The sequence below is a fragment of the Microcaecilia unicolor genome, chromosome 2 (genome assembly GCF_901765095.1).
Source record: "Microcaecilia unicolor chromosome 2, aMicUni1.1, whole genome shotgun sequence".
Classification (NCBI taxonomy): Eukaryota; Metazoa; Chordata; class Amphibia; order Gymnophiona; family Siphonopidae; genus Microcaecilia; species Microcaecilia unicolor.
Window position 1 is genome coordinate 388053637 of NC_044032.1, and position 13841 is coordinate 388067477.

Below are 13841 nucleotides of genomic sequence, written 5' to 3' on the forward strand. Positions count from 1 at the left end.
ACTCTAGGTGTGCCCATAGCGATGTTCCGGGGTCCCAGTCTGTGGGCTTTCTCGACTCGTACCGGTCCCATATCAGCTGGAAATGCAATCACCTCTGTGAGCCAGCGCTCCAGTGTAGCCGTCAGTGTTCTGTCCTCCACAGTCTCTGGGAACCCCACCAGGCGCAAATTGTTTCTTGTGGAGCGATTATCCAAATCCTCCACTTTTTGTTCCATGGCGTCCACTTTTCTTTGAAGATTTTTTTGCGTGTCTTCAACTTTCGTCACCCTGTCTTCTACTTTGCTGGTTCTAGCTTGAAACGCTACACATTCCCGAGTCAGATCTTCAATGCGGGTATGTAACTGCTCCAATTTGATTCCGATTAGTGTGAACCTTCTCTCCAGCATCTCCTCCATCATCACCGACATTTCCGACATTTTGGCCCATCTTGGATTCGGGCGGTTTGTTCCGGAGTTTGTCTTTCTGCCCCGTTTTCGCCGCCATCGCCTCAGTATTAGCTATGCTAGCTGTATCCAGGGTATGCCTCCTCTGTTCTGATTGTTTTTTTCCTTTGTTGGGTCTAAACGCGACCTGATTCTCAAGGGACTAGGCTCAGGGCTGGAGAGACAATCATTCCCGACTGCTCTCCTGCATGGCGTCCAAGGCCTTCATGTTAAAAAGAGCTCTGCCGGAGGTGTCTAACACTGCGTTTCGCTCTGGATTCCCTCCGGGCTTTGATAGCCCTGGTGTGGCTGCAGACGTTTATTCTTCCCCCGAGCGTTGGACTGACGCTAAACGTAGACGGGTAAATTCCCCATCTGAGAGGGGCACTTCTCCCTTTTCCCTCCCGTTGTTGGGCTGTGGGGGAGTCTGAGGGATCTGGCAGGCCCTCATGGATGGACGATCCAGATGAGGGTTCATGTTTGTCACAGGACTTGGATGATCCTAATGTGGTTCAGATTTTCCACCGCGACGAGCTGCCAGCTCTCATTTCTGACGCCTTGCAGGCCCTCTCTATTGTGATCCTGCCGAGGGCGATGCCTCCTCTGTTAATGCTAGGATGGCTAGTACTAAGAAGCCTTCTCGGGCTTTTCCCGTGCATGACTCCATTCAAGAGCTTATTTCAGCTCAATGGTCTGACCTGGATGGGCCTTTGAAAGTAGCCAGGTCTATGGGTCAGCTTTACCCTCTGATTGAGGATCATTTGGCCTTTTTTGGGATGCCTAAAGTGGATGCGCTGGTCACAGCTGTGACTAAAAAGACCACTCTCCCGGTGGAGTGAGGGGTCACTTTGAAAGACATGCAGGACCGGTGGCTAGAATCCGCGCTGACGCGGTCCTTTGAAATCTCGGGCCTTTCCTTATGGGCGGCTATTTGCAGCTCCTATGCAGCCCGAGTCTGTCGTTCCTGGTTACAACAGGCGGTTGATCAGCCTGCGGATGGTGCGGGGTCTCTTGCTGAGGTTGGCCCGTGTATGGAGTCTGTGCTGTCATTTTTGGCTGATGCCCTTTATGATCTGGTCAGAGCTTCAGCTAAGCAGATGTCTGTGACAGTTTCTGCCCACCGCCTTCTTTGGCTGCGGCATTGGGCGGCTGACATGGCCTCTAAGCAAAGGCTGGTGAAGTTACCCTTTTGGGGCCTTCTGTTATTTGGAGAGGAATTGGGGAAGATTGTGAAAGACCTGGGGGACTCTAAGCCCCAGCGGTTACCTGAGGATAGGCCGAGGCCTTCTTCCAAAGGTCCTGTTTTTCCCTTCTCTTCCAGACCTTGCTTCCGTGAAGCTCACAGGTATCGCCTGGGGCACTCTGCTGGGTTTTCTCAACGTGCCCGTTTTCAGCAGAGGAACTCCTTTTGCTCGGACAAATGTTCTGCAGCGGCCAGGCCACGGCCTGGAGTTCAGGGGTGTCCTCCACAAAGATGGGGCGCCGGTCCAGTCCTCGATTCCTGCAGTAGGAGGATGTCTTTACCTCTTTCTCGAGGAGGGAAGGCTGAACTAAGCACCGAGCCTGCACGCTTTTCACTGCTGCTGCCACCATAACCCCGACGAGGTAAGATGACTTTTAAAATTCGAAGGGAGGGGGCCCTGGACCTCGAAGGGAGGGGGGCCTGGTACGCGGAGGGAGGGAGGGCGGGCCTGGAACTCGGAGGGGGGAAAGGGATGGGGACGGGAGAGAGGGAGGGGGAATGAGGGGGGGGGGGAATGCACCACCTGTTAAAAAAAAAAATTCAGCACCCCCAATCATTTTGAAAAGTTGGCTCCTATGCCACCACCACACATCACTCACCATTCCTTTCACCCAGGAGGAGAAGCCGGAGGACTCAGTCACTCCAGGAAGGAACTTGACTGAGCCGGAGCTAGAGTGCCACGTGTGTGAGCCCAGTCCAGGAGCCAGAGGAACATTAATCCGACTGTGTTGTGTTCCCCTTCCGTTTTAGTAAAAAGCTTTAAGACGACTGCTGGAGACTGGAGCTGGAGGTGGTGAGTGTCACCTGTCCTATCCCCTCAATTTGGTGGGTAGTGGGGGAAGGAGTATCTTGAAATCATGTTTAGTGCTGATATTTTCTTAGTAAAATATATTTCTCCGAAGACAAGCAGGCTGCTTGTTCTCACATGTGGGTTGTCGTTGTCCACGGCGGCCCCAGGACGGAGATTTTCTAGTAAAATCTAAAAGAGCTTTGCGACAGCCAGCAAAGCATGGGACGGACGCACTGCGCATGCGCGGCCATCTTCCCGTCCGTGCGCGTCCGTTCCCGCCTCAGTTTTTTCTTTTCCGCTGTGGAGAGTGGCTGCTTGTGGTCTCTCTCCCTTAGGTCCCAGGAAAGACTTAGGCGCTTTTTTCGTGTGCTGTTGCCGCTTTTTTCTTTTTTCTTTTCTAGTTAAAAAAAAAAGAAGAATCCCTCTTTTTTTTCCTTAGTTTTGCCCTTTCTAAGTTTCCTTTCTGTTCCGTTGCGGCCTTTTGGGCTGCCCGGCCGCGGGTTTCCATTTTTTGTGCCCCAAGTTGGCACAATCGAGCTGTTTGACTTCGCTGCCGCAATTTTTCCGCTGATGTCATTGAAGCCTTCCAGTGGCTTGAAGAAGTGTGCTCGGTGCCACCGGTCGATCTCGGGTACTGACCCGCACTCTTGGTGCATTCAGTGCCTTCAGCCCGACCATCGCCCAGACGCTTGCAAGTTGTGTCTTAGCTTGAAAAAGCGGACACAGGTGCCGAGAAGAGCTCTTCGGGACCGTTTTTTTGGAGCTCCGACTGATTCCTCGGCATCGACATTGGCACCGGGGATGGCATCGACATCGGGAGTGCAGGTAATGGCTGTCCGAACTTCCCCTGTAGCTGGAAGTAGTGAGCCGTCAAATGGGTCTCCACCTGTCTCGAAGACTCCTGCTGTGCAGGCCCACCGGGACTGACCGATGTTGGACCTGACCCCGAGGAGATGTGTGGATTCCACGTCCTCCTCCTCGGTGTCGAGACGGGCCCGGTTTTGGACTGTAGTTCGTGAACTGTTGTCCGATACCGAGGAGGATGCCTCCTGGGATGAAGGGGAAGACCCCAGATATTTCTCTTCTGAGGAGTCTTGTGGTGTTCCTTCTGATCCCACTCCTTCACCTGAGAGGAAGCTTTCTCTGCCGGAGAGTCTGTCCTTCTCCTCCTTTGTTCGGGAAATGTCTGTGGGCATTCCCTTCCCTGTGGTAACTGAGGATGAGCCCAGGACTGAGATGCTTGAGGTCCTGGACTATCCTTCGCCACCTAAAGAGTCATCCACTGCCCCTCTGCATAATGTCCTCAAGGAGACATTGCTGAGGAACTAGATGAAACCTTTATCTAATCCCACCATCCCCAAGAAATCAGAGTCCCAATATCGGATCCATGGGGAACCTGAGTTGATGAGGGCGCAGTTACCTCACGACTCTGCGGTTGTGGATTCCGCTCTCAAGAGAGCCAGAAGTACTAGAGATTTCGCCTCGGCGCCCCCGGGGCGAGAAGCTAGGACTTTAGACTCTTTTGGGCGGAAGGCCTACCAGTCCCCTATACTCATGTCCAAAATTCAGTCCTACCAGCTCTGCAAGAGCATCCACATGCGGAACAATGTTAAGCAACTGGCGGACTTGGTGGATAAGCTCCCTCCGGAGCATGCCAGGCCTTTTCAGGAGGTGGTCAGGCAGCTGAAGGCGTGTCGTAAATTCCTGTCCAGGGGTGCTTATGCCTCTTTTGATGTTGCATCCAGATCTGCTGCTCAAGGTATAGTGATGCGCAGACTCTCATGGCTGCGTGCCTCTGACCTGGACAATCGGACCCAGCAGCGGCTTGCGGATGTTCCTTGCCGGGGGGATAATATTTTTGGTGAGAAGGTTGAGCAGGTGGTAGAGCAGCTTCACCAGCGGGAAACCGCCCTCGACAAACTCTCCCACCGGGCGCCTTCAGCATCTACCTCAACAGGTAGTTGGTTTTTCAGGGGAAGGAGGAATGCTTCCTATGCTTACAATAAGCTTAGGTACAATCCACCTTCCCGACAGCCTTCTCAGGCTCAGCCCCAGCGCACTCGTTCACATCAACAGCATGCGCCCAGACAGGCCCCTGCAGCTCCCCAGCAAAAGCAAGGGACTGGCTTTTGACTGGCTCCAGCTGAGCATAGCTGCCATAAACGTACCTGTGCTGGACGATCTACCGGTTGGAGGGAGGCTAAACTTTTTTCACCAAAGGTGGCCTCATAACCTCCAACCGGTAGGTTCTTCAAATAGTCCGGTTGGGGTACTCTCTCAATTTGATCGCCAGACCTCCAAATTGTCCACCGGGAGCTCAGTCTTTCAGCTTCCAGCACAGGCAGGTACTTGCAGAGGAACTCTCTGCCCTTCTCAGCGCCAATGCGGTTGAGCCCGTTTCACCAGGGCAAGAAGGGCTGGGATTCTATTCCAGGTACTTCCTTGTGCAAAAGAAAACAGGGGGGATGCGTCCCATCCTAGACCTAAGGGCCCTGAACAAATATCTGGGCCCTGAACAAATATCTGGTCCGAGAAAAGTTCAGGATAGTTTCCCTGGGCACCCTTCTTCCCATGATTCAGAAAAATGATTGGCTATGCTCTCTGGACTTAAAGAATGCTTACACTCACATTCCGATACTTCCAGCTCACAGGAAGTATCTTCGATTCCGTCTGGGAACACAGCACTTTCAGTATTGTGTGCTGCCCTTTGGGCTTGCCTCCACGCCCAGGGTGTTTACAAAATGCCTGGCAGTGGTTGCAGCGTCGCTACGCAGACTGGGAGTGCATGTCTTCCGTTATCTCGACGATTGGCTGGTGAAGAACACCTCACAGGCAGGAGCTCTCCGGTCCATGCAAATGACTATTCGACTCTTGGAGCTACTAAGGTTTGTCATCAATTAACCAAAGTCCCACCTTCTTCCAGTTCAACAACTAGAATTCATAGGAGCTCTGCTGGACTCTCAGACAGCTCGGGCGTATCTTCCCGAGACCAGAGCAGGCAACCTTCTGTCTCTCGTCTCCATGGCCAGAGCATCTCAGTAGATCACGGCTCGGCAGATGTTGAGACTTCTAGGCCATATGGCCTCCACAGTTCATGTGACGCTCATGGCACGCCTGCACATGAGATCTGCTCAATGGACCCTAGCTTCCCAGTGGTATCAAGCTGTGGGGAATCTAGAGGATGTAATCCAACTGTCCACCGATTTTCACAATGCCCTTCAGTGGTGGACAGTTTGATCCAGTTTGACCCTGGGACGTCCCTTCCAGATTCCTCAGCCTCAAAAGGTGCTGACCACGGATGCAACTCTCCTGGGGTGGGGAGCGCATGTAGATGGGCTCCACAATCAGGGAGCTTGGTCCCTCCAGGAATCAGGTCTTCAGATCAATCTCCTGGAGCTGCGAGCAATCTGGAACGCTCTGAAGGCTTTCAGAGATCGGCTGTCCAATCAAATTATTCAAATTCAGACAGACAACCAGGTTGCCATGTATTACGTCAACAAGCAGGGGGGCACCGGATTTCGCTGTCTGTGTCGGGAGGCCGTACAGATGTGGCTTTGGGCTCGCCGTCATGGCATGTTTCTCCAGGCCACGTATCTGGCAGGCGTAAACAACAGTCTGGCCGACAGATTGAGCAGGATCATGCAACCTCACAAGTGGTCGCTCAACTGCAGAGTTGTTCACAAGATCTTCCGAGAGTGGGGCACCCCCTCAGTGAATCTTTTTGCCACTCAGCTCAATCACAAGCTCCCTCAGTTCTGTTCCAGACTTCAGGCCCACAACAGGCTAGCGTCAGATGCCTTTCTCCTTCATTGGGAGATGGACCTTCTGTACACGTATCCTCCCATACCTTTGGTGGGGAAGACTTTGCTGAAACTCAAGCAAGACCGCGGAACCGTGATTCTGATTGCGCCCTTTTGGCCGTGTCAGATTTGGTTCCCTCTTCTTCTTAAGTTGTCCTCCAAAGAACTGTGGAGATTGGAGTGTTTTCCAACCCTCATCACTCAGAACGAGGGGGTGCTTTTGCATCCCGACCTCCAGTCCCTGGCTCTCACGGCCTGGATGTTGAGAGCATAGACTTCGCTTCCTTGGGCCTTTCTGAGGGTGTCTCACGAGTCTTGCTTGCTTCCAGGAAAGATTCCACAAAGAGGTGTTACTCTTTTAAGTTGAGGAGGTTTGCCGTGTGGCGTGACAGGAATGCCCTAGATCCTCGCTCTTGTCCTACACAGACCCTGTTTGAATACCTCATGCACTTGTCAGAGTCTGGTCTAAAGACCAACTCTGTAAGAGTTCATCTTAGTGCAATTAGTGCTTTCCATTATTGTGTAGAGGGTAAGCCTATCTCTGGACAGCCTTTAGTTGTTCGCTTCATGAGAGGTTTGCTTTTGTCAGAGCCCCCAGTCAGACCTCCACCAGTGTCATGGGATCTCAACGTCGTCCTCACCCAGCTGATGAAACCTCCTTTTGAGCCACTGGATTCTTGCCATCTGAAGTACTTGACCTGGAAGGTCATTTTTTTGGTGGCGGTTACTTCAGCTCGTAGAGTCAGTGAACTCCAAGCCTTGGTAGCCCATGCTCCTTATACTAAATTTCATCATAACAGAGTAGTCCTCCGCACTCACCCTAAGTTCTTGCCGAAGGTGGTGTCAGAGTTCCATCTGAACCAGTCAATTGTCTTGCCAACATTTTTTCCCCGTCCTCATACCCGCCCTGTTGAACGTCAATTGCACACATTGGACTGCAAGAGAGCATTGGCATTCTATGTGGAGTGGACAAGCCCCTTCTGACAGTCCGCCCAAATGTTTGTTTCTTTTGATCCCAACAGGAAGGGAGTCGCTGTCGGGAAACGTACCATTTTAAATTGGCTAGCAGATTGCATAGCTTTCGCTTATGCCCAAGCTGGGCTGGCTCTTGAGGGTCATGTCACGGCTCATAGTGTTAGAGCCATGGCACCGTCAGTGACTCACTTGAAGTCAGCCATTATTGAAGAGACTTAGAAGGCTGCAACGCAGTGGTGTCGCGAGGGCAGCTGACACCCGGGGCGGGTCGCCGCTGCGCACCCCCCCCCCCCTGGTGCAGCGTGACGCACCCTCCCCCCTCCATAGCGCAACACCTCCCCCCGCCCGCCCGCGAGAACATACCTGGAAGGCGGTAGAGGGGCGGGTGGGCGGGCCAACCCAGCCGAGAGCACGCCGCTGGGAGGGTGTCGGCCCTCGCTGGTTCCTTGCTCTCTCTGCCCCGGAACAGGAAGTAACCTGTTCTGGGGCAGAGAGAGCAAGGAACCAGCTGAGGCGCCGACACCCCCCAGCGGCGTGCACCCGGGGCGGACCGCCCCACCGCCCCCCCCCTTCCTACGCCACTGCTGCAACGTGGTCATCAGTCCACACATTCACATCTCATTACTGCCTTCAGCAGGATAACTGATGCGACAGTCGGTTTGGGCAGTCGGTGCTGCAGAATCTGTTTGGGGTCTAGAATCCAACGCCTCCCCCCTAGGCCCATTTTTGTTCTGTTGCAGGCTGCACTCTGTTAGTTGTTTCTTCGTAGGTGAATCTCAGTTATGTCCTCGCCGTTGCGAGGCCCAATTGACCTTTCTTTGTTGTTTTGAGTGAGCCTGGGGGCTAGGGATACCCCACATGTGAGAACAAGCAGCCTGCTTGTCCTCGGAGAAATGTGAAGATACTTACCTGTAGCAGGTATTCTCAGAGGACAGCAGAATGATTGTTCTCAGCAAGCGCCCACCTCCCCTTTGGAGTTGGTTTTATTCTTTGTTGGCTTTTGATATAACTGAGGTGGGAATGGACGCGCGCGGGCGGGAAGATGGCCGCGCATGCGCAGTGCGTCCGTCCCGTGCTTTGCAAAGTTCTTTTAGATTTTACTAGAAAATCTCCATCCTGGGCCGCTGTGGACGACAACAACCCTCATGTGAGAACAATCAGCCTGCTGTCCTCGGAGAATACCTGCTACAGGTAAGTATCTTCGCTTTATAACTTTGGAAATAGGGTAATTAATAAGTGTTTCACTATACAGTGAGTTATGTATTTAGTTTTCCTAGTACTGCTTTCTGTGGGAACTTGCTCCTTTTGCTTTTGTGGAATGCTGTGATATGGTATATTATAAAAATGCACTTGCCTTATTTTATTACTATTTCACAAAGTAGCCATGTTTCCTTTATATAAGAGTTGCTGCAGTGCTAAGTCCCTCCCATTTCCCACAGTGTCAAATCCCCTGACCGCCCCCCCCCCCGACCAGTGCAGCAGCTCCCTTCCATCCCTCTGTCCCAGCATTTCCCTTCCATCTCCCTCCCAATTCACGACCTGTCCGACATGTGCTCCTCTCCTCCCCCTGTGCCCTGCTGCACTTATTTCCTAAGTTCTTCTGACTGAGCAGATAGTTAGTTAGAAAAATAAATGATTGGGAAAAACAAAACAACCAGACAACAAAGGTAGGAAGAATTTTATTCTCAAGTCACTGAAAGGAAAATTCCAATTTTACAGTAAATTTATATGACTTTTTCATTTTGCAGAATGTAGGGTGCTGTTTCTACTGCAATATTTAATGTGTTACATGTTCCTAGGTACGGTGACTGCTCCTTGTTGTATTACTTCTGTTTTGTTTTTTAAAATCTGGTGGTCATCCATTCACTGGCCAACAACAGTGTTCTTTTATTTTTATTTTTTAGATTAACTGTAGTCATGGATAAAACAATGGTACAAACTCTATTTCGTAACAAAGTGAGAGATTGTCTTTTATTGAGAATGATGGAGCTAGTGCAGTGTGGAAGTCCTTCATTGTTGTTCATGTGGATGGTCAAAACAGTGGTTTCACCATGTGCAAGACTTGGAAGACAGCATTGAAATGGAAGTCACGTGATGGGAACAGTGGTCTGAAAGCGCATGCAGCAAGTTGTGCGCAAAAGCATATTATGCGCACAAAAATCATCGGGAACTACTTACAAAAAGTGAGTCAAGATGAACCCAGAATGACTGTGCCAGCAACAGTGAAATCAGAAGTTATTGACGTAGTTGCCTCAATGTGTGCCATGGACATCAGGCCTTCCTCTGTGGTCCAAGGTATTGGCTTCATTCATCTCGCTAAGAAGCTGGTTTCAATTGGTGCGAAATATGGTCAGCTTTCTACAGATTAGATACTCCCCTCTGCCAGAACAGTGTTTAGGCATATTTCTGCTATTGCTGGCAAGGAAAGTGTAGCATTGTCTGATCTGTTGCAAAAGCAAATTAAATTTGGTGTAACAACTGATCTGTGGACTGAAGATGGTACTGGGATGCCATACATAACAGTTACTGTACAGTATATAGATTTAAATTATCATCTTAACTCAAGAATCCTTGCCACCAGAACTCTGCTAGAAATACACACTGCGACAAATATCAGATCTACAGTAAAGGACATTTTAGAAGAGTTTGGGGCTTACTGGCAGGACAATATATATGTGACTGACAATGGAGCTAACGTGAAGGCTGCATTCAAGGATCAGCAGTGGATATCGTGTGCTGGCCATAACTTGAACCTTGTATTAGTTCATGGACTGAAGGATGATGGTTCTGCCTCTGGTTCTGCAGCAGCAGAAGTAAGTGGTCTGATAAAGGTTTGAAAAGACAGTGTCACACATGTCAAGCATTCAATAATGCATCAGAAACTTGAGACTAGCCTTAAACAGGCTGTTCCAACTAGGTGGAACAGCATCTATACAATGCTAGGCTCAATTAATAAAAACTTAACACATCTTAAACAACTGGCAGCTGAATTCATTGATAAAAAACTGCAGAAGCTGCTTTTGGATTTGAATGAAGCCGTGTTAAATGACATCATTTGCCTCTTGTATGCCTTTGATACAGCAACAAAAGTATTGTCTGCTGATCAAACCCCTACAATCTGCAATATCATTCCAACCCATGCCCAGTTGTTGAAGCATCTGAATTTTACTGCAACTGATTAATTCATTATTGCTAGCATGAAGGAGCACTTCCAAAACCTGATTTATTTTTGGATTCATCCACTACACAATATTGCTGAAAGACAATCCAGTTATCTTCACCGAGGATGTTAAAATACAGGCAACAGAATCTTTGAGAAGGTTATACCAGCAGCTTGAAGTTGAAATGGAAGACTCAAGTCCATCAGCATCTCGGGATCTTCTATAATCCACACTTTCAGAAAGTGTTCATCTATAGAAGAGTCTGGGCTGGGCCCCTCCAAACAAAGGAAGATGGATGTCAGCATTAGTTTTCTAAGTGACTTTTATAGAACGTCTTCTCGGAAGGCTGTTGTTCACGAATTTGACAGTTATTTATGTTCGACTGATGATGATGCTGACAATGATGTTTATCATTTTGGAGAAATAAGGAAAAGTGCTTGCCAAAACTAGCAAAACTTGCATGGGGGATCCTGTGCATTCCTGCTACCAGCACGTCTTCGGAGAGGGTATTTTTTATTGCAGGAAGAACAGTGGAAGAAAGGAGAGCTGGACTGAATCCTGATATTGTGGATGACTTGCTATTCATCCACGGATTTAAAAAACAGAACAGAGAAGACTAGCTTAAGAGTATAGGGAGTGCTTCATATTTGCTGAATGGAAGCAGGGAAGGGTGTTTCTTGTAGTGGGTCAGGGGGGGAATGTAGGGGAGGGGATCAATTCGTGAAAGCAGGGGAGGCGGGAGGGAAGATGGGGGGGGGGGATGTATCTTTATTGTTGTTCATTTTTATACTGTAATAAAAAGATTTAAATATGAAATCAACTGTTGAGGCTTCTATGGATGGGGGCAGAGTTCGCGGGGACAGGGTGGGGATGGGGACAGAGTTCGCAGGGACGGGGACAAACTTTGTCCCCGCGTCATTCTCTAGTATGGAGATTAGTTAATAAAGTTTGCTTTCCTAACCCCAACCCCAGCCTTTAAATCACCAAAGCACAGAGTACAAAAAATGTTCCCCTAACCAGAGAAATGTTCTCTTTTCTCAGGATTTTATAGATCTCGGTCATATCTCCCCTCAGTTGTTTGAGGACTTACATCCTGCTTTTCTTGGAGAATACACAGGGGCTCATTTTCAAAGCACTTAGGCTTACAAAGTTCTATAGGTTACTATTGGGCCTTTTAATAAGCCGTGGTGGGCACTAGTGTGTGCCTACCATACAGCTAAAAGCACTGCCACGGGACACACTGAGGCATCCTGCAGTAGTGTGCCTATCAGCGCACGTTAATCCTTAGTGCCTACAAAATAGGTGTGAGTAAAGGCTCCTGTGGTAATGGGAAATTATTGCGTGGCCATTAAAGAAAAATATGGAAGTGCAGCCACTTTACCGCCACTGTAAAAGTGGCCACAGCGCACAGGAAATCCATGTACTGACAACAGCGCCGTCACTTTTTAGCATGGCTTAGTAAAAGGGCCCTTCTGTAACTCTGTAAATCTAATTGCTTTGAAAATACGCCGCATAGTACAATTAAGCAACTTAGCTTAATTGTACATTTTGTTTATATGGCTATAAAGTGAAGAAAAAAAGTACATTTAATCTTTGAATCTATTTAAAAATGTGTACGTTACCAAATACAAATCCCTAGATTTTTACAATTAAGCTGTTCATGTTCCTTGTAAAAATATTGGCCAACACAAATTGCTTTATATGATTTTCACATTTTCAAATGCTTTAACTTGATTAGGGCCAAGTGTTCATAAACTGTAGATTTAGATTTTTTTTCCTTGTTATTACAGAAAGTGTTCGTTAGTGTTTTTATAGTACAGGTAGTCCTGCTGGGTACCTTTCTCAAATATATACATTTGTGCAGCTGTGGAAATGTTAGCACAAAAAAGGTAAAGAAACTGTAGTAGATCCAAATCAGCCATGGGAAGAGGTGAGCGTACTATGGGAAATTGTTTTCTAGTGCTTAGGGTTTTTCTTGGTTAAAACCTAAAATCAGAAGGACTAAGTTTGATGAAGATTATTACTTTAATCTGTCTTTATTTTTTAGATGTAAATATAATGATGGATAACAAGCATCTCCAGGAATTCAGGTATTGACTTCTAACAAATTTATAATTCATGAAGAAAGGTATTTACTTTTAACAAATGTATATTCCTTGTCATCTATACCAGACCAGTCCAGACTAATGAGTTGTGTTCATCTACCAGCAGAAAGAGACAGAGAAAATAGTTCCAAGTAAACCGCCCCTTAAGGGTATCGTGCAGCTTGGAATGTTCAGTATATCTCCTAGCGGATGGTGGACGGATCGTGCAGCTGCTCTGGATTGCTGGCTGGTAGCTCCTGTCCCAGATTCTTCTGGTGACAGTGGAGCCAGGGGTGTACTGGTAGCTGTGTCGGGGCTAGTTTTAGATGATACTCAGTGGTTCTGAGTGCCTCATCTGCCAGCTAGGGTGATAGCCATTGACCCTGGTTCCCTCCCCTCCCCTCCCCTACCTCCCCTGGCTGTCTTTCTAGTAGGGTGATGGTTGATTGTGGCATGGAGTAACTTGTCTCCCCTGTGGGGTTCTTCTCTTCTGTGGTGGTAGGTATATCTGAATTTCTGCCTCTGAGGTAAGCCTTTATTTATTCCTGTCAATAGTGAAGGTTGTTTTAAAAAAATAAAAGTAAACTTCCATATCATCATGCTGATCAATCCATAGACTGGTGGGTTGTGTCCATCTACCAGCAGGTGGAGATAGAGAGCAAACTTTTGCCTCCCTATATGTGGTCATGTGCTGCCGGAAACTCCTCAGTATGTTCTCTATCTCAGCAGGTGGTGGTCACACACAGCAGCAGCTCTGGCTAGGTCTCCAAGCCTAATTTTTAGGTTTTGTTGAGTACCTGGGGTTCAAGGCTCTTCTTGAGCAAGTGCAAATCTGGTGGTGCCAGGTCCCTCCTTTTCTCCCCCCTCCCGCTGGCTCCATTAAAAAAAAAAAAAAAAAAAAAAAAATTTTGGACGTCCTTAAGGGCGTTTATTTCGACGTTTATTTAAACGTTTGTTGCAGCTACTCACTGGGACACCAGTTCGTTACAGCTTGGAGCGAGAAGCAGGTAATTTTTACCTTTTTATAGCGGGCGGAGGTTCCCCGATCGATCTCCGCGTGGCCTATGGCGTCGGAGGGCGAGGGCGCGAAGAATCGCTCCCCGGACCGCGTGTGCGCTTCTAGCGGGGATGCGGGGGTCTTAAAGTCTGATTCGCCCTTGTTGGGTGTCAGTTTGGAGGCCGGTCAGTGTCCCGGTTCTTCCTTCGGTGCGGCGGTTTTTCCCGCCATAAACGCCCATCCCCCGCTGCTCGCCTCCGCCATCTTGGCCGGCCACTCTGCTCGGACGGCTTCTTCTTGGGCCGCCCTTGAGCTGGGAGACGTTAATGCCATGGACGCCCTTGATTTGGGCAACGGCAAAAAAGCGGC

At 49.0% G+C, this 13841-nt stretch overlaps 1 protein-coding gene across 1 annotated transcript in view; it reads left to right on the plus strand.

Annotated features, from left to right (window-relative positions):
- Positions 1-9434: 9434 nt before the first annotated feature.
- CCDC158 (coiled-coil domain containing 158) overlaps positions 9435-13841 on the plus strand; it is a 1152460-nt gene continuing 1148053 nt past the window's right edge. The window contains exons 1-2 of the mRNA XM_030192135.1: positions 9435-9525; positions 9856-10043. Of these exons, the coding sequence (XP_030047995.1) occupies positions 9435-9525; positions 9856-10043 (279 nt within the window). The remainder of the gene's footprint in view (positions 9526-9855; positions 10044-13841) is intronic.